The sequence below is a fragment of the Leucoraja erinacea genome, chromosome 11 (genome assembly GCF_028641065.1).
Source record: "Leucoraja erinacea ecotype New England chromosome 11, Leri_hhj_1, whole genome shotgun sequence".
NCBI lineage: Eukaryota > Metazoa > Chordata > Chondrichthyes > Rajiformes > Rajidae > Leucoraja > Leucoraja erinaceus.
Genome location: NC_073387.1, coordinates 56,139,284 through 56,166,952, shown reverse-complemented (window position 1 = coordinate 56,166,952; position 27,669 = coordinate 56,139,284). Strand labels below are relative to the sequence as shown.

General features: G+C 47.6%; 1 protein-coding gene across 1 annotated transcript in view; it reads left to right on the top strand.

Moving 5' to 3' along the window:
- The window catches only part of LOC129701385 (teneurin-2-like), a 372,354-nt gene that overhangs the window by 303,571 nt on the left and 41,114 nt on the right, over positions 1 to 27,669 (top strand). The window contains exons 15-17 of the mRNA XM_055642523.1: positions 4,056 to 4,199; positions 5,263 to 5,512; positions 24,400 to 24,632. Coding sequence (XP_055498498.1) covers positions 4,056 to 4,199; positions 5,263 to 5,512; positions 24,400 to 24,632 — 627 coding nt within the window. The remainder of the gene's footprint in view (positions 1 to 4,055; positions 4,200 to 5,262; positions 5,513 to 24,399; positions 24,633 to 27,669) is intronic.

The following is a 27,669-nucleotide window of genomic DNA, read 5'->3' as shown; positions in this document are numbered from 1 at the left end:
GTAGTAACCATTTTCATCGTGGCCTGGTTCGGTAACTCTAACGCACAGGAACGCAGGAGGCTGCAGACAGTAGCGGACACTGCCCGGTCCATCAAGGTTGCTGGACCTCCCCACCATCGAAGGGATCTACAGGAGTCACTGCCTCAGAAAGGCAGCCAGCATCATCGGAGACACACACCACCCTGACCACGCTCTCATCTCACTCCTAGGGTGGCACGGTGGCGCAGCGGTACAATTGCTTTTGAGATGAATGCCTTAGTTGACTTTTACTGTAAGATCCTCGTATCATATACTACGATGAAAGTTTATCATTAATTTCATTATCATTAATAGATTGGAGCAGCTGGGCTTGTACACTCTGGAATTTAGAAGGATGAGAGGGAATCTTATTGAAACATATAAGATGATTAAGGGTTTTGACACACTAGAGGCAGGAAACATGTTCCCGATGTTGGGGGAGTCCAGAACTAGGGGCTACAGTTTAAGAATAAGAGGTAAACCATTTAGAACAGAGACAAGGAAACACTTTTTCTCACAGAGAGCGGTGAGTGTGTGGAATTCTCTGCCTCGGTGGAGGCCAATTCTCTGGATACTTTCACGAGAGAGCTAGATAGGGCTCTTAAAGATAGCGGAGTCAGGGAATATGGGGAGAAGGCAGGAACGGGGAACTGATTGGGGATGATCAGCCATGATCACATTGAATGGCGGTGCTGGCTTGAAGGGCCGAATGGCCTCCTCCTGCACCTATTGTCTATTGACTTTTGTCACCCTGACGGAAATCCCAAAGGATAATAGACAATAGACAATTGATAATATATAATATATTTTATTGCCATTACACACGAGCACAACGAGATTTGGTTTGCAGCTTCCAACCAACGTCATAACACCAATAACTAATAAATTTGGATTTCGATATCCCGAGAACATGGATTGTAAAAAGAACTGTAAAACAGTCAAAACAGTTCAACAGACTAAAGTGCAGATGTTGATGGAACTACGTACGGGCGGGAATGATTAAGGGTTCGGACACGCTAGAGGCAGGAAACAAGTTCCTGATGTTGGGGGAGTCCAGGACCAGGGGCCACACACAGTTTACGAATAAGGGGTAAGCCATTTGGAACGAGTCTCTGGCACCGTGAGGCGGAAGTTCCACCGCTGCGCCACCGTGTCACCTCCGCAGTTTTCCTCGTGTCACCGCTGTTTAGATTGCAGTCGCTGGCCACTCATGTCACTGCCGAAACAGGGGAGCAGGTTAATGTTGGGGATGGAGCAACGCGGACTAGACATTGGCGGATGTTTCGAGCAGTTTATCCGATCGTGCTCCTGGTTGTCAGCAGGCACGTTCGTTTCATATCCGTCTTTTTGAATTTCTTCATTTATTTTGATCAAATTGACGCTGCAAACCTGTATTACTGTCAAAGAAAGGTAAGATTAGAATGCTTGAGTGAGCTCTCAATCTGTCAGAGGTGTCTGTTATAATTGGATTTTAAACCCATCTCCTGAATTATCTAAGAGCTAAATTTGTCTTTGAAAGAAAAGCTGCTCATTTGAGATGAATGCCTTAATTGACTTTTCACAGTCTTTCACCGAGGCTCAGATAATAGGGATGACATTCCATGCACTTTGTGACAAATGGAGTCAGGTTGTGCAAGGTTTATTAACCTTTTAACCTGGGAGTCACATCTTTCTTCGCCTGCCAACACTTATTAAGTAGACGTGTTTTAAAAATAATTAACTAACACCCAGTTCACATACCGCTCTGTGTTATAATGTAAATCACCTGTGGTCAGGCGGCATCTGGAGTGTTGCAGTGAGCAGAACCGGCCATCTCCTTGCAGGAAGGATGTGGAAGGTGTTATAGACCATAGACAATAGACAACAGGTGCAGGAGGAGGACATTCGGCCCTTCGAGCCAGCACCGCCATTCTATGTGATCATGGCTGATCATCCACAATCAGTACCATGTTCCTGCCTTCTCCCCATATCCCCAGACTCCGCTATCTTCAAAAGCCCTATCTAGCTCTCTCTTGAAAGTATCCAGAGAACCGGCCTCCACCGCCCTCTGAGGCAGAGAATTCCACAGACTCACAACTCTCTGAGTGAAAAAGTATTTCCTCGTCTCCGTTCTAAAATGGCTTACCCCTTATTCATAAACTGTGTGTGGCCCCTGGTTCTGGACTCCTCCAACATCGGGAACATGTTTCCTGCCTCCAGCGTGTCCAAACCCTTCATTTTGTTTAGTGGGGGAAAGGTTAAGGGCAGCCACGGTGGCGCAGCGGTAGAGTCGCTGCCTCACCGCGCCAGAAACTCGGGTTCCATCCTGAATACGGCTGCTGAATGTACGGAAGTTATACGTTCTCCCCGTGACCTGCGTGGGTTTTCTCCGGGTGCTCCGGTTTCCTCCCACACTGTTTGTAGATTAATTGCCTTTGGTAAAATCTTTAAATTGTCTCTAGCGTGTAGGATAGTGCTCGTGTGCGTGCGATTGCTGGTCGGCGCAGGCTCGGTGAACAAAGCGCTGTATCTCTAAAGCAGTGGTTCCCAACCTTTTTTTGGCCATGCCCCACCTAATCACCTCTAAAATCCTGATGCCCCCCCCCCATGTGGTGATATATAATTCTTATCATTTAAAAAGTGAACTCCGTTTCAGCTGAAGAAGCTTAAAACGCCAATACCTTGGTTTAAACAAGCTTCAAAAGAACATGGCATCCATGAAAAAGAAAATGAAATTAACAAAATACAGTTAAAGTTCTGAGCAAGAAATTACAAAAAAAATGTTAAAAAAAAGAAAAAAACATTAGGTGGTACTAAAATAATAATAATGATAAATATGATAATAAAAGAGTATTCACAGGTAATAAAGAGCGAGAAAATTTCTATATTAGATTATTGAAATATTTGTGGATTGTCTAATATGAAAACTGCAAATAAAGTTTCAAAACATATAATAGAGAACTGAAATGTTATACAACACAAACTAATTTGAATGGAAGCTTTTTCTGTAATACATTTTAATTAGACCTTTTTTACCCAAAAAAAATTATTTACTCAAAATAACATCTGAAACATAAACTACATATGTTTACCTGATGGAAAATCCAAAAAAATAAAAATCGAAAATTTGGACCCAGACCTCCTCAGTCGCGCTCAATTGCCCCCCTTAAAAATCAAATTGCCTCCCTGTGGGGCGTACGCCCCACGTTGGGAACCACTGCTCTAAAGTCTAAAGAGGTTGACCAGAATGCTCCTTAAGATTGTTAAGGGTTTGGACACGCTAGAGGCAGTGAACATGTTCCTGATGTTGGGGAAGTCCAGAACCAGGGGCCACAGTTTAAGAATAAGGGGTAAGCCATTTAGAACGGAGACGAGGAAACACTTTTTCTCACAGAGAGTGGTGATTCTGTGGAATTCTCTGCCTCAGAGGGCGGTGGAGGCAGGTTCTCTGGATACTTTCAAGAGAGAGCTAGATAGGGCTCTTAAAAATAGCGGAGTCAGGGGATATGGGGAGAAGGCAGGAATAGGGTGCTGATTGTGGATGATCAGCCATGATCGCATTGAATGGCGGTGCAGGCTCGAAGGGCCGAATGGCACCTATTGTCTATAGTCTATTGTCTATTGTTTTAGCCACAAGGGGAGATGGGATAAACGTAGATTGTTTTCTTCGGACAGTGTTTCCAGGGATTGATAGAAAATGGTGAGAAACTTGGCCATTTGATCCGCAAACCTGTACGTCTTTGGGATGTGGGAGGAAACCTGAGCACCTGGAGAAAACCCACGTGGTCACGGGGAGAACGTGCAAACTGCGTACAGACAGCACCCGAGGTCAGGATCGAACCTGGGCTTCTGCCGCTGTGAGGCAGCAACTCTCCCGGTGAACAAGTGCGATGGGTCTCCTCATCTAACCTTCTTCAAGTTTTCTAGGGACTAATGCGTTTCTGAAAATCCAATGTGTCGGATTAGACCAGGAAGACTGGAGGGCTTTGAAACGTGACGTTTGATGAAGATTGTGAAGGTTCCACATGTTGGTGATTGACTCTATTTGTATTTTCCAGTGTCGGTCGGATATGAGTACGAATCTTGCCCAAACCTTATCCTGTGGGAGAAGAGGACGGCGTTGCTTCAGGGCTACGAGCTGGACCCATCCAACCTGGGCGGCTGGTCGCTGGACAAGCATCACGCCTTAAATGTCAAGAGCGGTGGGTTGGCCATTGTCTGGCAACTAAGTTTCATTTAGTTTAGAGATGCAGCGCGGAAACAGGCCCTTCGGTCCACGCCGACCAGCGATCCCCGCACACTAACACTATCCTACACACGCTCCAGGGACAATTTTACATGAATGCCAGCCCATTCAACCTAGAAACCTGTGCATCTTTGGCGTGTGGGAAGAAACCAGAGATCCCGGTGAAATCCCGCGCAGGTCACGGGGAGAACGTACAAACTCCGTACAGACAGCACCCGTAGTCAGGATCGAACCCGGGTCTCTGGCGCTGTGAGGCAGCAACTCTACCGCTGCGCCACCGTGTCTGAAGAAGGGTCCCGAACCAAAACGTCACCTATCCATGTTCTCCAGAGATGCTGCCTGACCCGCTGAGTTACTCCAGCACTCTGTGAAACGTCACCTACCCATGTTCTCCACAGATGCTGCCTGACCCGCTGAGTTACTCCAGCACTCTGTGAAACGTCACCTATCCATGTTCTCCACAGATGCTGCCTGACCCGCTGAGTTACTCCAGCACTCTGTGAAACGTCACCTACCCATGTTCTCCACAGATGCTGCCTGACCCGCTGAGTTACTCCAGCACTCTGTGAAACGTCACCTATCCATGTTCTCCACAGATGCTGCCTGACCCGCTGAGTTATGGTGCAGCAGCATCTATGGAGCTAAGGAAATAGGCAACTTTTCGGGCCGAAATCCTTCTGGAAATAGGCAACGTTTCGGGACGAAACCCTTACGGGTTTCGGCCCGAAACGTTGCCTATTTCCGTAGCTCCATAGATGCTGCCTGACCCGCTGAGTTACTCCAGCACTCCGTGAAACGTCACCTATCCATGTTCTCCACAGATGCTGCCTGACCCGCTGAGTTACTCCAGCACTGTTCTGTTTTCACTAAACTATATCTCCAAAGGCACCTGCAGTTCCTCATGTCTACTTTAATGTTGACCCAGTCTGGTTTAGGTTGTCCACAGTAATGCTGACCCAGTCTGGTTTAGGTTGTCCACAGTAATGCTGACCCAGTCTGGTTTGCTCTTGCATTCTTAGGTGTCCTGCACAAAGGCAACGGGGAGAACCAGTTCCTGTCGCAGCAGCCGGCCGTGATTAGCAGCATCATGGGCAACGGCCGGCGCCGCAGCATCTCCTGCCCCAGCTGCAACGGTCTCGCCGACGGCAACAAGCTCCTCGCCCCCGTGGCTTTGGCTGTCGGCGTCGACGGCAGTCTCTACATCGGAGATTTCAACTTCATCAGGCGCATCTTCCCGGCCAAGAACGTCACCAGTATCCTCGAGCTGAGGTAGGAGACACTGGTCATAAATGGTCATTGCCTGGTTCCTCATCTCCTTCCTCCTTCCTAAGATCCTAGTTTGTCATGGTATTGATTTGCCTCTGATTTTACCCGCAACACATCCTGCTTACCAAAATGGCGCCCATCCCAGGCGACTATTTGCATGCTCGCCACAGAAGCAGTTCTACAAAATCGTGTTACAATCGCTCCACACTCTTAAATCTCTACTATTCCTACCTGTACACTGTGGACGGCTCGATTGTAATCGTGTATTGTCTTTCCGCTGACTGGTTAGCACGCAACAACAGCTTTTCACTGTACCTCGGTACACGTGACAGTAGACTAAACTGAACTGAGCAGAATATTCACAGCACTCCAGTGTTCATTGCACAATGTCTTGCTGCTTGTTAGAAATTGTGTTGTTATTTATCTTTAGAATTGTAACGTTACAGTAATCTCATTACTTTGAATAAGTGTCTTTTACATCCTGGAGTGGATATAACAAAGAATATTCTTCTGCTGATTTGAAACTGTTGCCTCTCATCTCCCCTGCCAACCGTGAAAACAACACCAGACTCAGGAATAGCTCCTTCCCCTCTGTCAACAGGTTTCTGGACGGTCCTTCCATAAGCTAGGGCGCTGTCCGATTCACCTCTACCCCATTGCGGACATTGGACCTTGTCCCTACGCTGAACACTCTACACGCTACAGTCCACAGTCTGAAGAAGGACCCCGACCCACAACACTACCCCTCCAAGTCCTCCAGTGATGCTGTCTGACCCACCGAGCTGCCACAGCCCTTTGTGGGTGATTTATTTTGTAAAACCACAGCCTGCATGACCATAACCTAGAAGGATTGAGACCTTCACACACTGAAGAAGATTTTGATCCTTCCATATGCTAGGGTACTGTCCGCTTCACCCCTACCCCATTGTGGACATTGGACTTTACCTCCACACTATGATGCTGGCTGCAACACTGAGAACTATTTTCTGAATGAGACTTACCAAGTAGTTACATAGAAACTAGGTGCAGGAGTAGGCCATTCATCCCTTCAAGCCTGCACCACCATTCAATATGATCATGGCTGATCATCCAACTCAGTATCCCGTACCTGCCTTCTCTCCATACCCCCTAATCCCTTTTGCCACAAGGGCCACATCTAACTCCCTCTTAAATATAGCCCATGAACTGTGGCCTCAACTACCTTCTGTGGCAGAGAGTTCCAGAGATTCACCACTCTCTGTGTGAATATTTTTTTTCTCATCTCGGTCCTTAAGGATTTCCCTTCTATACACTTAAGCTGTGACCCCTTGTCCTGGACTTGCCCAACATCGGGAACAATCTTCCTGCATCTAGCCTGTCCAACCCCTTAAGAATTTTGTACGTTTCTATAAGATCCCCCCTCAATCTCCTAAATTCTAGCGAGTACAAGCCAAGTACAATGCCAGTCAATAGAAACATAGAAACATAGAAACATAGAAATTAGGTGCAGGAGTAGGCCATTCGGCCCTTCGAGCCTGCACCGCCATTCAATATGATCATGGCTGATCATCCAACTCAGTATCCCGTACCTGCCTTCTCTCCATACCCCCTGATCCCCTTAGCCACAAGGGCCACATCTAACTCCCTCTTAAATGTAGCCAATGAACTGGCCTCAGCTACCCTCTGTGGCAGAGAGTTCCAGAGATTCACCACCCTCTGCGTGAAAAAAGTTCTTCTCATCTCGGTTTTAAAGGATTTCCCCCTTATCCTTAAGCTGTGACCCCTTATCCTGGACTTCCCCAACATCGGGAACAATCTTCCTGCATCTAGCTCATTAGTACTTTACTGTTACATGTACCTAGGTGCAGTGGAACTCCTCATAAGGTTCAGTAACGTACTTGAGCACAAGTGCAAGAATAATAGCTTACACTGAGATCTTAATAATAATAGCTTACACTAAAATTATTATTATAATTATGATTAACATTATACTTATGGGCGTCTTTCAAAGACTCTCAAGGACGCCTTACAAAATTTAATAATCAGATTACAAAACGTATACGCAGAATAAAACAAGAAACAAAAAATAGTAGGGACAACTCACAATTCAAAGAGCGAGCAGCGGCAACTAAACGCACCAGTGTTCACTCTCCCTTCCGGCCGCCATCTTGGAGACAAAATAAACGAAACACCTTTTAACATTGAACATCCACCACAGTGACTCCTACACACTCCTCACTGTGGTGGAAGGTGAAATATAGTTCAAGTCCTTCCCCATCATTTTGTGTGATTCAAGTCCAACATTGATACCAAAGTAGATTCTTAACTTTGGCATAAAGGCCAGTACTCCGTATCTTCCCCTTCTGCACTCAACATCTTCCCCTTTGCTCTATATTTAGACCTTAGACTTTACTTTAGACTTTAGAGATACAGCGAGGAAACCTGCCCTTCCGCTCGCCGACTTGGAGCCGACCAGCGACCCCCCTGTACACTAGCACTATCCTACACACTAGGGACATTTTACAATGTTACTGAAGCCAGTGAGCCTGCAAACTCGCTCGTCTTTGCACTGTGAGAGGAGACCAGAGCACCCGGAGAAAACCCACGCGGCCTTAGAAAGAACACGCAAACTCCGTACAGACAGCACCGATAGTCAGGATCGAACCTGGGTCCCTGGGTCCCTGGCGCCGTGAGGCAGCAACTCTACCGCTGCGCCACCCTGCCGCCCCTGTTATACCTGAGTTTGACTTGATTGTATTTGTGCAGAGTATCATCTGATCTGACTAGGTAGCGGGCATTACGAAGCTTTTCACTGTAACTCAGTGCATGTGAAAATAATACACTTTAACCCAATCCTAAACATTTGGAACAAATTTGCGTCCGCAAACTTGAGTCTAACTCCAGCAGAAGTTGTGACCCGTTGGTCACTTTGTGCGGTGGTAAAGGTGACCCTTAAATCAAATAGGTAGAGCAGGCATTAGTACTAATGAATATCGGGTACGATAGGTTCCTTATCCATGTGCCCCATTCCACTGTCAGATGGCCATGACATAGGTATAATATTGAGGTGCAGTTTAATAGTCTTTAAAAACTGATGTTATATTAACATGCTTCTTTTCCTTTAAACTGTTAATTTTATAAGACACCTCAACATCTAGAACTTTTTTCTACTCAAGAAAGGCAGGACAGGTTTGGAGGGATATGGACCCAACTAGTGCCGTTTAGGAGCAAGGAGCTCCTACTGCAGTTGTACAGGACCCTGGTGAGACCGCACCTGGAGTATTGTGTGCAGTTTTTGGTCTCCTAATTTGAGGAAGGACATTATTGCTATTGAGGGAGTGCAGCAGGTTAAAAAATGACTGACGTCCGATGAAAGAATGGGTCGACGGGGCTTGAGAAGGAGGAGAGGGGATCTTATGGAAACATATAAAACTCCTCCAAGAGTAGGGTAGATGCCGGAAAAATGTTCCCAATGTTTTGAGAGTCCAGAAGCAGGGGTCACACTTTAAGCAATAAGGGGTCGGCCATTTAGGACTGAGATGGGGAAAAACCGTTTTCACCCAGAGAGTTGTGAATCTGTTGAATTCTCTGTCACCGAAGGCAGTGGAGGCCAATTCACTGGATGTTTTCAAGAGAGAGTTAGATTTAGCATTTGGGGGTAAAGTAATCAAGGGATATTGGGGAAAAGCCAGAACGGGGTACTGATTTTGGATGATCAGCCATGATCATTTGGAATGTCGGTGCTGGCTCGAAGGGCCGAATGGCCTACTCCTGCACCTATTTTCTATGGCTATGTTTCTATGTTGGCCGGTGTGGGCAAGTTGGGACAAGGGGCCTATTCCCACACTGTATCACTCTAAGACTCTGTAAAGTGCTGGAGTAACTCAGCGGGTCAGGCAGCATCTGTGGAGAACATGGATATGGTGACGTTTCACAGAGTGCTGGAGTAACTCAGCGGGTCAGGCAGCATCTGTGGAGAACATGGATAGGTGACGTTTCACAGAGTGCTGGAGTGACTCAGCGGGTCAGGCAGCATCTATGGAGCTAAGGAAATAGGTAACGTTTCGGGTCGAAACCCTTCCGGGTTTCGGCCCGAAACGTTGCCTATTTCCAGAAGGGTTTCGGCCCGAAACGTTGCCTATTTCCAGAAGGGTTTCGGCCTTTGCCTATTTCCTTCGCTCCATAGATGCTGCTGCACCATAACTCAGCGGGCCAGGCAGCATCTGTGGAGAACATGGATAGGTGACGTTTCACAGGGTGCTGGAGTAACTCAACGGGTCAGGCAGCATCTCTGGGGAACATGGATAGGTGACGTTTCACAAAGTGCTGGAGTAACTCAGCGGGTCAGGCAGCATCTGTGGAGAGACATGGATAGGTGATGTTTCACAGAGTGCTGGAGTAACTCAGCGGGTCAGGCAGCATCTATGGAGCTAAGGAAATAGGTAACGTTTCGGGTCGAAACCCTTCCGGGTTTCGGCCCGAAACGTTGCCTATTTCCAGAAGGGTTTCGGCCCGAAACGTTGCCTATTTCCAGAAGGGTTTCGGCCTGAAACGTTGCCTATTTCCTTCGCTCCATAGATGCTGCTGCACCATAACTCAGCGGGCCAGGAAGCATCTGTGGTGAACATGAATAGGTGACGTTTCACAGAGTGCTGGAGTAACTCAGCGGGCCAGGCAGCATCGGTGGAGAACATGGATAGGTGACGATAGGTTTCGGGTCAGGACCCTTCTTCAAACTGATGGCAGGGGGAATGGGAGAGAAAGCTGGCAGGCGGGAGGGGCAGGATAGAGAAATAAGTGAACACAGGTGAGGGGGTTCTTTAATAGGCAAATTGTCGGGACAAAGGCAAGAGATGAAAGGCCCACAAAGTGGAGGACTGTGAAACTCACGGGTAGAAAGGTTATTTCCGATGTATCTCGTTTCTGCTTCGTTGCTGATAGCTAACTTGATTTAAAAACCAACACCGTATCTACAAAGTAATGCAGGGGGAAGCTGATGTGTGAAATAGCAGGCAGGAAATCAGTTTGGCTGCATCCCAAGAGCCTTAAATCCCAACACACTCTGTCATTCATCCCAGCTTACCGCAAACTATAACGAGATCCATCCAATTCTTGGGAAATAAAAATGATTTAAATAGCAAATGGTTGTGCTATTTTCCATAGCTTCCACTGATTTACAGTTCAGTTCCAAATTATTTCAATTGACAATAGACAATAGACAATAGGTGCAGGAGTAGAGGCCATTCGGCCCTTCGAGCCAGCACCGCCATTCAATGTGATCGTGGTAGATCATCCGCAACCAGTACCCCGTTCCTGCCTTCTCCCCATATCCCCTGACTCCGCTATTTTTAAGAGCCCTATCTAGCTCTCTCTTGAAAGTATCCAGAGAACCTGCCTCCACCGCCCTCTGAGGCAGAGAATTCCCACAGACTCACCAAAGTGTTTCCTCGTCTCCGTTCTAAATGGCTTAACCTTATTCTTAAACTGTGGCCCCTGGTTCTGGACTCACCCAACATCGGGAGCATGTTTCCTGCCTCTAGCGTGTCCAAGCCCTTAACAATCTTATATGTTTCAAACTGAATTTCATCTGAAATGAAAGATTTCAATGATGGCAGCTCAGCTTCCATTCCAGTCAACCATGGGACTCATTGCTGGTGAAACAAAATATCAAAGGAGTTCTTCAAAGTTCCCCCACCCTCAAGAATGATCCCAGGAATGAGTGGGTTAACCTATGATGAGCGTTTGTCGGCACTGGGCCTGTACTCGCTGGAGTTTAGAAGAATGAGGGGGGACCTCATTGAAACACACTGAATAGTGAGTGAAAGGCTTGGATAGAGTAGATCTGGAGAGGATGTTTCCACTAGGAAGAGAGTCTAGAACTAGAGGTCACAGCCTCAGAATTAAAGGACGTTCTTTTCGGAAGGAGGTGAGGAGAATTTATTTGTCAGAGGGTGGTGAAAAATGAAAACATAAACAAGATACTCTTGAAAGGCTTCATTTGATTGCAGTGAACCCCTTCAGAAAGAATCCACTGTTACAATGCATGTTGTAGGGTATAGACCTAATTGGTGGCTATTTAGGGAGGAGATGAGGAGAAATGTCTTTGGTCAGAGGGTGGTGAATCTGTGGAATTCTCTGCCACAGAAGGCTGTGGAGGCCATCAGTGGATATTGTTAAGGCAGAGATAGATAGATTCTTGATTAGTACGGGTGTCAGAGGTTATGTGGAGAAGGCAGGAGAATGGGGTTAGGAGGGAGAGAGATAGATCAGCCACGATTGAATGGTGGAGTACACTTGATGGGCCGAATGGCCTAATTCTGCTCCTATTCCTAATGACCTCTCCATATGCTTTCAGTCCAGTTCAGTTTAGTTTATTGTCACGTGCACCGAGGTACAGTGAAAAACTTTAGTTCCCTGCTAACCAGTCAGCGGAAAGACAATACATGATTACAATCGAGATATAGTTGGGTACATTTGAGGCAGAAGCATGTTTTGAGTTTAATATTACACCGTCATATCTGTGTTAACTGCTTTCTATTTGCTTCCAATCAGTCAACATCTTTATTATAAAATGCTTTTCCTTTTCTTAAAATTCTCCCAATGCCTTGCCGCTTCCCGACCCCTGCCACTATCTTCATCCAACCGGCACTTGTCTCTCTCACATTCCTGTTATTTCAATTGTTTTACGAATCTCCTTACAAAATCTCTGTCTCTCTGCCATCATTTTCTCCTTAAATATTCCCTTAAAACATCCCTCCTTTACTCAAGAAGGGTCCTGATCTGAAACGTAACCTATCCAAATCTTCCACAGGTCTGCCTGACCCACTGAGTTCCTCCAGCGTTTTGTGTTCTCTGCGAGGTTCCCGCACCTGCAGTTCTTTGTATCCCCCCCAATTACTACCAGTATCAATATCTTCTCATTTCTGATGCATGTCCAATTTCCCAGTGAAGCCCCTTGTCCATTTAACCACATTGTGGACACAAGGTCATCGCACGTTAGTTTAGATTAGTTTACTTCAGATTCAGATTCAATTTTAATTGTCATTGTCAGTGTACAGTACAGAGACAACGAAATGCATTACTTGAGAGATACAGCGCGGAAACAGGCCCTTCGACCCATCAGATTCTGTCTATCCATCTTGGGGAACGGTTGCTAACTAGCAGTCGTCCGTTTAATTCACTTCGACCTGTCCTCGTGGCCCACCAGCGGGCGTGGAGCGCCGTTTCCTGGCGGGGACTGCCCAGCACCTCGGCTTCGGTGGCGGCACATCGCTGGAGCGCTATCGCGGAGCGGAGCGGGCGATGCCTTGCCTGGGTCGCCGCGCTGGATCGACGCGCTGGAGCTCCGGTGAGCTGTGACCGCCGAGATCAACACCTCCGGGCTGTGTGTCTGCGGAGCGGAGCGGGCGGCGCCGACTCTAACATCGGGAGCCTGGGAGCTCCAAACAGGCGCGGCCTTGTCGGCTTCGGAAGCCGCGGTCCCCAGCTAGGAAGCGGCCGTTCCAGGTGGCCCAGCCGCTGAGAGGACTCTCCCGACGCCGGGGCAACAGCACCCGGTGAGAACGGCCAGGAACATCGGGCTTCCGTAGAGGCAATAGCGGTGGCCTCAATAGGCCTGACTTTGGGAGAACTGGGGATGGGGACTTGACATTGTGCCTTCCCCCACAGTGGTAACCACTGTGGGGGGATGATTTTTTTTTGTGTGTTAATATGTTAGTCTGTGTCCAAGATGGCTGTCGGAAGGGAGAGTGGACGCTGGCGCGGTTTAGCTGCCGCTGCTCTCTCTTCACATTGTGTTTTTTGATTTTTTGTCTTTGGAGCGATTTCTGTCTTTAATTTGCATATTGGTGATGTCCTTATTATTTATTTTACTCCGACTATATGTTTTTTCTCTTCTGTTAATTTCTGTAAGGTGTCCTTGAGACTTTGAAAGGCGCCCGCAAATAAAATTTATTATTATTATTATTATTATCAAGTCCGCACCGACCAGCGATCCCCGCACATTAACATTCTCCTAGATACTAGGGGCAGTTTACGTTTATACCAAGCCTATTAACCTCCAAACCCTGTGCGTCTTCGGAATCTGGGTGGAAACGAAGATCTCGGAGAAAACCCACGCTGTCACGGGGCAAACATGCGAACTCCGTACAGGTAGCACCCGTAGTCGGGATCGAAGCCGGGTCTTTGGCGCTGCGAGGCAGCAACTCTACCGCCACGCAACATTGTTAGCGGTGGTGCTCAATTGACAAAAGATCTTGTGGTTTTTGCTGCCTGATCTTCAACTCTTCACCTTTATCTACCAAACTCATTGATCCTCACAACCAACAGGAGGAGTGGTACTGATTTACACATTTCAACCTACATTGAATTCTCCAATTTCAGATAACCTCTTACAACCCCCCCCCCCCCCCCCCCCCCCACACCCCCTTCCCCCCCCCCCCCCCCCCCCCCCACAGCCATCTATTCTTTCCCCTCTCGCCCTGCGCCCCACCTGCACTCTCATCTAGTCCTCCCCTCCCCCTCCGTCTACATCCCATCCTCTGGCTTCACATTGTCTCGATGCTGCGTGTCTCAACTAATTCAATCAGTACAGTCTGCAGACAGACACAAAATGCTGGAGTAACTCAGCAGGACAGGCAGCATCTCTGGAGAGAAGGAATCGGGTCGAAACCCTTCTTCAAACGTCACCCACTCCTTCTCTCCAGAGATGCTGCCTGACACGTTGAGTTACTCCAACATTTTGTGTCCATCTTCGGTGTAAACCAGCATCTGCAGTTCCTTCCTACACAGTACAGTCGGCAATCACCACAGACGTACGGGCTTGTAGGTTAATGATTGGCTTGGTGGAATTGAAATTGTCCCCTGTGTGTGTGTGTAGGACAGTGTTAGCATACGGGGGGGATCGCTGGTCGGCGCGGACTCGGCGGGCCGATGGGCCAGTTTCCGCGCAGTGCCTCTAAACTGATTTGACACCCGCAATTCACCTTGAGCCAGGCTGTTCTGGGCACCACCATGCCACTCAGGTGGAGGCTGATTGGGAGCAGGTGCTTCCCAGCTGGAGGTGAGGAAAAGGTGAAGCATTATCCTTGTCTGGCGCTTGGCACATGCCGCTTTTAGCAGGTGGCGAAGGGGCAACGTTGGCAGGAGCTGCCAGGCTTTACAGCAAGTACACGGAGCAGATACCTTCAGCACTGGAGCTTAGCAACAGCTTGCCAACTCAATCAGATGGAATCACATGGTCCATGGTACCTTGGCGGCAGAATCACATTGTCCTTCCTCAAAATGAGGAAGAGTTGACTCATCACTTCTACTCCAAGCCAATAATCTCACCTTTATTCCATAAAAGATACTTAATCTGATGTCCAGAATGTTGCAAATATGGTTGTGATTCATAGCTTAAATCGAGAGCAGGTGTGTAAAACACAAAAGGAAGATCCATCAAACATATGCTTTGAGTGTAATGCCCCTGTCCCACTTAGGAAACCTGAACGGAAACCTCTGGAGACTTTGCGCCCCACCCTAGGTTTCCGTGCGGTTGCCGGAGGTTGCAGGTAGTGGAAGCGGGTAGGGAGACTGGCAAAAACCTCCGGGAACCGCACGGAAACCTTGGGTGGGGCGCAAAGTCTCAAGAGGTTTCCGCTCAGGTTTCCTAAGTGGGACGGGGGCATTGTCACCTTTCATTGGCGGCTCACTGTACTGGGACGTTTCGTGAGCTTCTGGTGGTGTGAAACGGTGAGTTGTATATCATGAATAAGATGCTACTAGAACTGAAAGAAATACTGTACAACATTTTGATGGTTACCAATGTCGGGTGATTTATTTTTTTGTCATGCTGTTATTTTTATATGGCTTTTTTGTTTTTGCTAGCTGTTCAAACATGTCTCGCGTTGAAATGTTGAAACCGCCAAAAATCTCTACAATCCACATCTCAATTCATTCCTGCTATTCACATCCCTCCCCGCAGATGATAAATGCAACCAATATGATTTGTGGCTTGAATATGTTCGATGTCCAAAAACAAGTAGAATCTGTACAGTCCAGTAGAATTAAAAGAACAGTTACAAATTCTACCATAACAATTTATTTGATAATATGATGAAGCTCACAAACATAATATTGGCCACGGTGCTGATATCAACTTTAATTTGATTTTTCAGCAACCTTCATTTCCCATCATGTCTCCCAGTGTTTACGAGCTTCAGCAATCATTTAATAGATGAATGATGTAATAATGTATGTCTCAGATAATCTTTTGCCTGTTCCTCTTTCTCTTTTGCTGTCTTTCTACAAAGAAATAAAGATTTTAGACATAGGTAAGACAAACACTTTAACCTGTCTTCTTGAGAGAGAATATCTTGCCTACTTTCTTTGACCTGTTACTGTTCCTTCTGCTCTAGAGCGAGGTCATTCTGTCAGTAAAGTGCTGTCACAGTGGTTAGAACTTACCTGTAGAAGCTCGTGTCCTTGGGTACTCGTCGATTAGCAGAGGAGGGACATGTACCTCCGACAATTCTTCTGAGGCCTTAGAGTTGGAAAAAAGACAAGTAAATCTCTCCCCCTTTGAGACCACAGCATGCCTTAAAAATAACAGACTCCAAATCCGACCAGGAATGCAATAGATCTCTTTGATATTGAACACTGGCAGTTTTTGGATGAAATACACACCCTTCTAACCCTCATAGTGGACGTAACGGACATCAAGGCGTCATCACACAAATGGAGAATCTCTCCACGGAAGCGCTCCAAGGTTGATTTCCGATCAAGGCCGCCAAAGATGGCTTCCGAAGATGACTCGCTCTCCACCCAAGTCACCCGCTTCCTTTCCAGCCCAAGCCACTCTGTGGTATCACCCACACTCCACTCTGACATTCACCAGCGATCCTTTCCTGCCAATCCTCACTGATTGTCATAAACTGGCCCTTATATTCCCCCAGCCATCCACCACCCATATAACCATATAACAATTACAGCACGGAAACAGGCCATCTCGGCCCTACAAGTCCGTGCCGAACAACTTTTTTTCCCTTAGTCCCACCTGCCTGCACTCATACCATAACCCTCCATTCCCTTCTCATCCATATGCCTATCCAATTTATTTTTAAATGATACCAATGAACCTGCCTCCACCACTTCCACTGGAAGCTCATTCCACACCGCTACCACTCTCTCTGAGTAAAGAAGTTCCCCCTCATATTACCCCTAAACTTCTGTCCCTTAATTCTGAAGTCATGTCCTCTTGTTTGAATCTTCCCTATTCTCAAAGGGAAAAGCTTGTCCACATCAACTCTGTCTATCCCTCTCATCATTTTAAAGACCTCCATCAAGTCCCCCCTTAACCTTCTGCGCTCCAGAGAATAAAGACCTAACTTATTCAACCTTTCTCTGTAACTTAGTTGTTGAAACCCAGGCAACATTCTAGTAAATCTCCTCTGTACTCTCTCTATTTTGTTGACACCCCAGACGTATCCCCTTTCACCCATCCTCACCCATATCACTATCCCCTTTCCCCCACCTCCACCCCAATGCTACCCCTTATCCCACTCCATATCCCCTTTCTCCCAGCCTCACCCCCAACATATCCCCTTTCTCCGACCCTCAATACTAGCCCCTTTCTCCCAGCCCCACCCCCACTCCCACAACCTAGCCCCATAAACCTTGAAACCACCCTTGATTGTTCCTCAGTGTACAAAGTAAAGGCCTTGAGTTGCGAGAACGTTTTCAGAATCGTGCAATGACTGAGCCTTGTGTACAACAGCCAAAAACAACCCCCATCCATCACAGCATGCATGTATGTTCCCAATACAAAGTACCATTCAATAGTACAGCTCCAACCTTCATTTCACCAAAGCACTTCCTTGGCTGTTGATCTCATCTAATCCTTTATCTCCACCTTCCAAGAGCAGGTCCACCATTAAATTTTCCAGCAACTGGTGGTTCCGCCCCGCCTTTAATTCAGACAAAATCACGAGAGCGCTCTTGAAATTCCCCCCGCCCCTACAGACGACGAGAGCACTCTGTCCAGTGTCTGTATGGTCGCCGGGTGCTCTGGCGATGTACAGGTTTGTAGGTTGATTGGCTTTGGTAAATTGTAAAATTGTGTAGGTTGGCGTGTGGGGTGATCGCTGGTCGGTGCGGACTCAGTGGGCCCAAGGGCGTTCCCCTGCCGTATCTCTTCAAATAAGCCAAATAACACTACCCCACTCAAGCTCCCTCAATCACAACTTTACTAAATGGTTGACAACTCAATTTGCTTTACTGGGTTTCATGGTAGACCGATGCTAGTCTCTTCAAGTCCACGTCCATCAAATCTTACTGCATCATCCATCACTTCTCCACCAACCAAGCCTTGCCTTCCCTCACCAAACTCCATGTCTCCATACCTCCCTTTCACCTGGTCTAAGTTCATACATTCATTTCTAGGAGCAGAATTAGGCCATTCGGCCCCATCAGGTCCACTCCGCCATTCAATCATGGCTGATCTATCTTTCCGTCTCATCCCCATTCTCCTGCCTAAGGCAAACACAAAAAGCTGGAGTAACTCAGCGGGACAAGCAGCATCTCTGGAGAGAAGGAATGGGTGAGGTTTCGGGTTGAGTTACTCCAGCTATTTGTGTCTGTCTTTGGTTTAAACCCGCATCTGCAGTTCCTTCCCTAAACCATTCTCCTGCCTTCTCCCTATAACCCCTGACGCCTCCTCCAATCAGGCTCCCGCCTTTGTCACAGTATCGACCCATCAGCAACAACAGCGACTTGTGCTTCTACCTTCGTCCATTAACGAGGCAGAAAATGTCACTCGGCACTTCATGTCGGCATTATCGAGCAAACTTTGACACTGAGCCACAGAAGCAAATGTTAGGACAATTGGTGGGAATCTTTGGCAAGGAAAAAAAAGTTTTTAAAGAACTTCTTAAAGAGGGATGGAGTTTTAGAGATTTGGAAGAAGGTGCCGTCTAGCTCTTGGCCTGACCAGCGATGGGGAGCTTACAACCAGGAATGGTCAATAGGTCAGACCCGGGAGCGAACATGCGAACAACTCATAGACTGTTTCAGGGTAGGCCATCCTTTCTAAGGTGGGGAGAAACTTCAAGCTTGAAAACCAGGCTGAGAACTTTCAAACCAAAGATATTTTAAAAAATACCTCAGATTCAAAGTTGTGCAGGGAGGAACTGCAGATGCAGGTTTACACCGAAGATAGACACACAATGCTGGAGTAACTCAGCGGGTCAGGCAGCCCCCACCCCCCCCCCCCCCCCCCCCCCCGACTCTCCGACTAAAGAAGGGTCTCGACCCTAAACGTCACCCATTCCTTCTCTCCAGAGATGCTGCCTGACCCGCTGAGTTACTCCAGCATTGTGTGTCCATCTTCAGTGTAAACCTGCATCTGCTGTTCCTTCCTGTACAACTTTAAAACGGAGGCATTTTTAAAATAACTCAACAAAGCCGCAAATGGTATCCATTTGTTTGAAGCACCCCACGTGACAAAAAATATGAATATCTCTCCCATCGCCTCTTGCCCTCTCCTCTTGTGCCTGCTCCTCACCTCGTCTCAATTCCTATTGTGCCATTAACTATCAGTATTGATCAGCATTTATCAGCAGTGATCAACAGCATTGATCAGCATTGATCCCATTGATCAGCATTGATCCCATTGATCGCATTGATCAGCATTGATCGCATTGATCAGCATTGATCCCATTGATCCCATTGATCAGCATTGCTCCCATTGATCCCATTGATCAGCATTGATCCCATTGATCAGCATTGATCGCATTGATCAGCATTGATCAGCATTGATCCCATTGATCAGCATTGATCGCATTGATCAGCATTGATCAGCATTGATCAGCATTGATCCCATTGATCCCATTGATCAGCATTGATCAGCATTGATCCCATTGATCCCATTGATCAGCATTGATCAGCATTGATCAGCATTGATCCCATTGATCCCATTGATCAGCATTGATCGCATTGATCCCATTGATCAGCATTGATCCCATTGATCAGCATTGATCGCATTGATCCCATTGATCAGCATTGATCCCATTGATCGCATTGATCAGCATTGATCGCATTGATCAGCATTGATCCCATTGATCCCATTGATCAGCATTGATCGCATTGATCCCATTGATCAGCATTGATCCCATTGATCGCATTGATCAGCATTGATCAACACCATTGATCGCATTGATCGCATTGATCAACATCATTGATTAGCATTGATCGGCATTGATCAACATCATTGATCCGCATTGATCGGCATTGATCAACATCATTGATTAGCATTGATCGGCATTGATCAACATCATTGATCGGCATTGATCAACATCATTGATCGGCATTGATCAACATCATTGATCAGCATTGCCTTTTGTGCCAACACTTAAAAATTCTCAGTCTGGTTTTCAGACAAGTCTCTCCTCTTGTTCTTCACCATTCTGTACACTCCAGCCCTTGCAGACCTCTGACACATCTGTATGCCACTAATTCAGGCTCCTGAACATCCCTGCGCTAAATCGTCCACCCTGTTGTAGGAAAGATGTTGTTAAACTGGAGAATATGTTGTCGAGGTACAGAAAATATTTCTGAGGATGTTGCCAGGAATCGGGGGGCTGAGCTACAGGTAGAGGCTGGGCAGGCTGGGACTTTATGCCTTGGAGCTCAGGTGGATGAAGGGTGAACTTATGGAGGTGTATAAAATCACGAGGGGAATAGGTCAGGTGAATGCACAGTCTTTTACCCAGAGTAGGGGAATCAAGAACAAGAAGGACATAGGTTTAAGGTGAGAAGGGAAAGATTTAATCTGACGGGCTCCTGTTTCACACAGAGGATGGCAGGAGTAGGGAACCAGCTGCCAGAGGAGGGAGTTGAGGTAGTATGAAGCATAATCAACAGACATTTGAGCAGGTAGTTAGATAGGAAAGGTTTAGAGGGAAATGGGCAGGTGGGACTAGTGTGGATGGGGCATGTTGGTCAGTAGGCAAGTTAGGCTGAATGGCCTGTTCCCACGCTGAATGTCTCCGTGACTATGAGCATAGTTAACAATACTTTGAAGCGTAAAGGGCCTGTCCCACTTGGCTGTCCTTTGCGCGTAACGTACACGTCATCATTTACGTGTCACGATGCACGAAGCGCGCGTGGTGACACGCATGTGATGCGCGCATGGTGCGTGGTGACCCAGGCAGTCACGCACGGTCGCACGCGGCATCCCAGGAGTTTGTTCGGCGCGTCATCTGTGTGACGTGTGACATGCAAATAACACCCAAGTGGGACAGGCCCTTAAAACACTAACCCTCTGAATCTCCTATGCTAAATCTCTCTACCTCTCTTCCTTCCTTTAAGAAGTTCCTTAAAGGGTCGCTCTTTGAGCAAGCATTTGCTCCTCTGTCCGAATATTACCTTGGGTAGCTCAGTGTCAAACCTTGTTTTGCTTTTCATTTGTTGATTGCCAACACCAAATAAAAAGAGTTAGCAGATTCTGTCCCCCTATTGCCGCTGGCTAGGCTTCGCTGCATGGCAGTTAGCTATTTATTTTTGCCCACAAAGCATCAAAAACAATCCATTGGCTGTTTTGTGTTTTGGGAAGTGCATCTGGATCGATCTTCTATACGAACATCCGATCACAGTTTCTTCCTTTGTAAACGGGAAGAGTGATCGCGGGCCAAACTCGAGGAGTTCGGCCGGACATCTGTCTCTTCCCATTTTGCCATCAATTCTACCAAACCTTTCACCCATTCAGAATTGTATGACGTGACTGAACAAGCGCAGAGAATTGGTTAACCACGCTAGTGTTATGGCGCACGGTGGAATGTCCAAATGTTGTGAAAAGCGCATGTTGTTATATCATATTTTTATCCTGTTATTTCTTCCATGTGTTGTGCTGCGATGAATCCAATCCCATTCTCTCACTCACTCTCATGGCCTCCACCACGGGAGTTGCAAAGCAATAATTGTGTAGTCGATAGTGGTTAATCTTCTGTGATAATGCCTACTTGTGCCTAACAATTCCTCCCTCCACCCTCTCGTCTAAAGTTATTAATGTTGCTCTGACATTGAAAAAGCAAAGGTAGACAAAAAAGCTGGAGAAACTCAGCGGGTGAGGCAGCATCTATGGAGCGAAGGAAATAGGCCAAGGCTGAATAGGCCTCACCTGCTGAGTTTCAGAATCAGAATTAGAATCACACTTTATTCACCAAGTATGTTTTGCAACATACGAGGATTTCATTGGCCAGGTCAGTCGTACAATGAAAATCAACAGATCACTTCAAAAACACATTTTGATATGAACATCCACCACAGTGACTCCTACACATTCCTCACTGTGATGGGGGGTGAAATAAAGTTCAAGTCCTTCCCTTAGTTCTTCCTCAGTCGTGGACCTCCAGCCCCCTGTGGACGGGACGATCTTGACTCCCGTAGCCCGTGGCGTTCGGGTCCTCCGCGTCGAGGCGATCAAGCTCCTGCATCGGGGGAGGTGTCAGCTCCCCCGCTCCGTGCAATCGAACCTCACGTCGGGGCTGGTCGAACCTTCCGCAACATTGGAGCTCCCGACTAGGCCTCACCCGAGCCTGCGAGCCCTTGATGTTAACGTCCGTGGTGGGAGCAATCCCAGGCAAGGGATCTGCTCCGATGTTAAGTCCGCGCCCCACACTGGGGCTCACGACAGTCCGAGGAGGCTACCAGCTCCAGCGATGGTAGGCCGCAGAGCCCGGAGAATGTGATCCGAAAATCACATCTCCAGAGAAGGTAAGAACTTGAAAATAATCCCCTTAGCCACAAGGGCCACATCTAACTCCCTCTTAAATATAGCCAATGAACTGTGGCCTCAACTACCCTCAGTGGCAGAGAGTTCCAGAGATTCACCACTCTCTGTGTGAAAAACGTTCTTCTCATCTCGGTTTTAAAGGATTTCCCCCTTATCCTTAAGCTGTGACCCCTTGTCCTGGACTTCCCCAACATCGGGAACAATCTTCCTGCATCTAGCCTGTCCAACCCCTTAAGAATTTTGTAAGAAAAGACGAACAGACTGCAGCAGGCCTGCCATCTCCCCAGCGCCCCTGGTTTCTCCAGCTTTCTTGTCTACCTTCGATTTTTCCAGCATCTGCAGTTCTTTCTTAAACATTAAGTAAAAATCAAAAATCTGATTCCTGCACAAACTGGCAGTTAAAATAGTATTCAGGCAGAAGAAGGCCACCACGATCGGAACTGCAGCCAGATGCCCGATTGTGTAATAAAGACAAGTGCTGAAAATACTCAGCAGGTTAGTCAGCACCAGTGGGGAGAGAACTCAGATGTCTCAGTTCAAGTGGATAGTTTCAATAATTGATGGTACTTGCTCTGCGAACCAGGTCATGCAGCGGCAGAGTTGCTGCCTCACAGCGCCAGAAATCCAGGTTTCGTCTTGACGATGGGTGCTGTCTGTGCGGAGTTTGCACGTTCTCCCTGTGACCTTCGTGGGTTTTCTCCGGGTGCTACAGTCCACTCCCACACTCCAAAGACGTGTGGGTTTGCGGGTAAATTGTCCCTGGAGTGGAGGACAGTGCCTGTGTACGGGGTGATCGCTGGTCGGCGCGGACCCGGTGGGCTGATGGGTCTGTTTCCACCCTGTATCTCTAAAGTCTAAAGTGGTTTACCAGAACGCTCCTGGATTAGACAATAGACAATAGGTGCAGGAGAAGGCCATTCGGCCCTTCCAGCCAGCACCGCCATTCAATGTGATCATGGCTGATCATCCCCAATCAGTGCCCCGTTCCTGCCTTCTCCCCATATCCCCTGACTACACGATCTTTAAGAGCCCTATCTAGATCTCTCTTGAAAGCATCCAGAGAACCGGCCTCCACCGCCCTCTGAGGCAGAGAGAGTGTGTGTGTGTGTGTGTGTGTGTTTGTGTGTGTGTGTGTGTGTGTGTGTGTGTGTGTGTGTGTGTGTGTGTGTGTGTGTGTTTGTATGTGTGTGTGTGTGTGTGTGTTTGTGTGTGTGTGTGTGTGTGTGTGTGTGTGTTGTATGTGTGTGTGTGTGTGTGTGTGTGTGTGTGTGTGTGTGTGTGTGTGTGTGTGTGTGTGTGTGTGTGTGTGTGTGTGTGTGTGTGTGTGTGTGTGTGTTGTGTGTGTGTGTGTGTTTATAGACCCGTACACCAGTTCTAACCTACACACACTAGGAACTACACACACAACAGGCCCTTCAGCCCACCGAGTCCACACTGTGTGTGTGTTTGTATGAGTACATGTGTTCTGTGGACACACGCCTGTTTACAATGTGATAGAATTAACCTGCAAACCCGCACGGTTTGGAGTGTGTGTTTGGAAACCGGAGCACCCGGAGTTGGTTTGTGTGTGTGTGTGGGTGTTTATAGTGCAAACACCATTCTAACAGCACCCGTAGTCGGGATCGAACCCGGGTCTCTGGCGCTTGAGGCTACCTTCAGCCCACCGAGTCTACACTGACCCATGATCGCCCCGTACATTAGTTCTATCGGACACACGCGAGGGACAATTGATAGAATTAACCTACAAACCCGCACGCCTTTGGAGTGTGGGAGGAAACCGGAGCACCCGGAGAAAATCCACGCGGTCACAGGGAGAACGTGCAAACTCCATACAGACAGCACCCGTAGTCGGGATCGAACCCGGGTCTCTGGCGCTGTGAGGCAGCAACTCTACCGCTGCGCCACCGTTCCACCCCAAAATATTCATGCCGAATTTCAGATATTGCCGTGCGTTCTACAACTGCCTATACGTTGATTCAAGCTTTTTGCCGAGAGTTTAAAAGACAGAATCTATCCTGTACGTGTTCTTTAAAAATAAATATGGTTGTTTCGGCCAGAGTTGCCTTTGAGCTTTGGAGTTGGAAATGTCCAGCAGGTGAATCTCAACGTAATGAGTGCTTTCCTTTTCCTTTTCCTTTCCAAGCAACAACCCTGCCCATAAGTACTTCATGGCAGTGGACCCTGTCACGGGGGCTTTGTACGTGTCGGACACAAACAGCCGGCAGATCATCCGGGTCAAGTCTCTGGATGGGGCGCGGGACCTTGCGTCCAACGCTGAGGTGGTGGCCGGGACTGGAGAGCAGTGCTTGCCGTTTGATGAAGCCAGGTGTGGTGACGGAGGGAAGGCAGTGGATGCAACGCTGATGAGCCCCAGAGGTACTGTCCTTCAAAGAGTCATAGACTGACACAGGCCCTTCAGCCCAACTTGCCCACACTGGCCAACATGTCCCAGCTACAAAGAGTCATAGACTGACACAGGCCATTCAGCCCAACTTGCCCATACCTGCCAACATGTCCCAGCTACAAAAAGTTATAGACTGACACAGGCCCTTCAGCCCAACTTGGCCATACTGGCCAACATGTCCCACCGGCCAACATGTCCCAGCTACACTGGTCCCACCTGCTCTGCGCTTGGTCCATATCCCTCCAAGCCTGTCCTATCCATGTACCCGTCTAACTGTTTCTTAAACGTTGGGCTAGTCCCAGCAACAACTACCTCCTCTGGCAGCTCGTTCCATACACCCACCACCCTCTGTGTGGAAAAGTTACCCCTCAGATTCCTATTAAATCTTTTCCCCTTCACCTTGAACCCATGTCCTCTGGTCGTCGATTCCCCTACTCTGGGCAAGAGACTCTGTGCATCTACCCGATCTATTCCTCTCATGATTTTAGACACCTCTATAATCTTCTTTCGTGTCCATCGTCCATGTTTCAAATGTTGACCTCGCTATCATCGTCCGTCCCGAAAAGGTCGCAAGCTCCCGATGATCACTTGTCGCAATAGATGATGGTGGTCGCAGAATTAGCTCGGGATATAACCATATATAACCATATAACCATATAACAATTACAGCACGGAAACAGGCCATCTCGACCCTTCTAGTCCGTGCCTGAACACATAATCTCCCCTAGTCCCATATACCTGCGCTCAGACCATAACCCTCCATTCCCTTCCCATCCATATAACTATCCAATTTATTTTTAAATGATAAAAACGAACCTGCCTCCACCACCTTCACTGGAAGCTCATTCCACACAGCTACCACTCTCTGAGTAAAGAAGTTCCCCTCTCATGTTACCCCTAAACTTCAGTCCCTTAATTCTCAAGTCATGTCCCCTTGTTTGAATCTTCCCTACTCTCAGTGGGAAAAGCTTTTCCACGTCAACTCTGTCTATCCCTCTCATCATTTTAAAAACCTCTATCAAGTCCCCCCTTAACCTTCTGCGCTCCAGAGAATAAAGCCCTAACTTGCTCAACCTTTCTCTGTTAGTTGCTGAAACCCAGGCAACATTCTAGTAAATCTCCTCTGTACTCTCTCTCCTCTCCATTTTGTTGACATCCTTCCTAATGCTAAGGGGATAGGGGGTATGACCAAAATTGTACACTGAGTTGGATGATCAGCCATGATCATATTGAATTGGGCTCCCGAATCACCCTGCATGCCTTGTTTTGTACAATTTTAACATTACATCCCAACTTCTATACTCAATGCTCTGATTTATAAAGGCCAGCACACCAAAAGCTTTCTTTACCACCCTATCTACATGAGATTCCACTTTCAGGGAACTGTGCACAGTTATTCCCAGCTCCCTCTGTTCACCTACATTCTTCAATTCCCTACCATTTACCATGTAGTCCAGTCTCTAGCCCCGCGACGTGGACGGTTCTGCTATGGGGCCACCTCTATAACAATCACCCCCTCATCCTCCTGCGCTCCAAGGATTAGAGTCCCAGCCTACTCAACCTCTCCCTGTAGCTCAGACCCTCGAGTCCTGGCAACATCCTCGCAAATCTTCTCAGCTTGACAACATCTTTCCTATAACACGGTGCCCAGAACTGAACACAATACTTCCTTCCCCCTCCCCCCCCTCCACTCATAGTATCATCCACTTCCCAACGCACTTTCTGAAATACTTTATTGTTTGTTGTGTGATGTGAGCATCACTAGCAGGAGTATGTGCCAAATATTACACTTGGACTCTTTTTTTTTTTTTTTTTTTTTTAAATCAAAAAAATGTATTCAATTATTAAAAAATAATATTGACACTACAATAAAACAAGCCAGAACACTTGACTCCTTTTGGAGGGATTCATCAAACACTTCTTGTATACTTATGGGCGATTCTTTAGGCGACTACAGGCGACTAGGCCGCGGGGGTGTCGCCTGTACGGTCGTGAGTCGTCTCCTCAGTCGCCCGAAGAGTCGTAGTGTCTTTCTGGTCGCCGCTGGATTTTCAACACGTTGCGACATTTTTGGGGACAGTCGGCGACAGTGGGTTTGACGCCAATGAGCGAAGCGTGACTTCTCCTGACGTAGGCGTTGTCGTAGTTGTCGCCAGGTTAACGTAGGTTGGCGCTGGTGCTGACTCCGGTGAATTCCATTGTCACAGTCACCGACAGTCGCCTAAAAAATCACCTAAGTGGGACAGGCCACTTTATGCACACAATTTTTAAACTTACATCTGTATTTATTTTAGATGTATATAAATTATGATTAAATTGGGCAAACCTCTTATTAATATCCTTAGGCAATGTTAGAAACTCACCCTTATCCGATTTAATGTTTTAACTTAATGTAATTAATGCATGCACTCGGTTTAGTTTAGTTTAGTTTAGAGACACAGCATGGAAACAGGCCCTTCGGCCCGCCAAGTCCGTGCCGCCCGACCATCGATCACACTTTCACGCTATTTCTCTGTTCTCACACTTTCTCGTCCACTCCCTACACACGAGGGGCAAATCACAGTGTGCCCGTGACAGAGGGCATTTAACCTGCAACCCCACACACCGTTGGGACGCACCTGGAGGAAACCCACGCAGTTACGCAACTCCACACAGACTGGTCCCAAGGTCGGGATCGAACCGGGGACCTCTGGCGCTAGGAGGCAGCAACTCTACCACCCCGCCACCGTGCCGGGCCCACTCCAAACACTGCCGACTGCTGGCATGGTCGGGATTTAGATCGTAAACCTTTCTGCCTTAATCTCTGCCCCTTGTCCACCATCTGCCCATCAGCGTGGATTCATTGCCACGGGCAGCGGTGGAGGCCAAGTCAACGGGTGCTTTTAAAGCAGAGTATTTTTAAAGGGAAGGGAGTAAGAAGGAATGGGAGGGGGGAGGGGGGGACAAAGAGATGTGTATAAGAATGCCACTGTGTCACGCCTAAACACACGACAGAAATCATACCCTCAC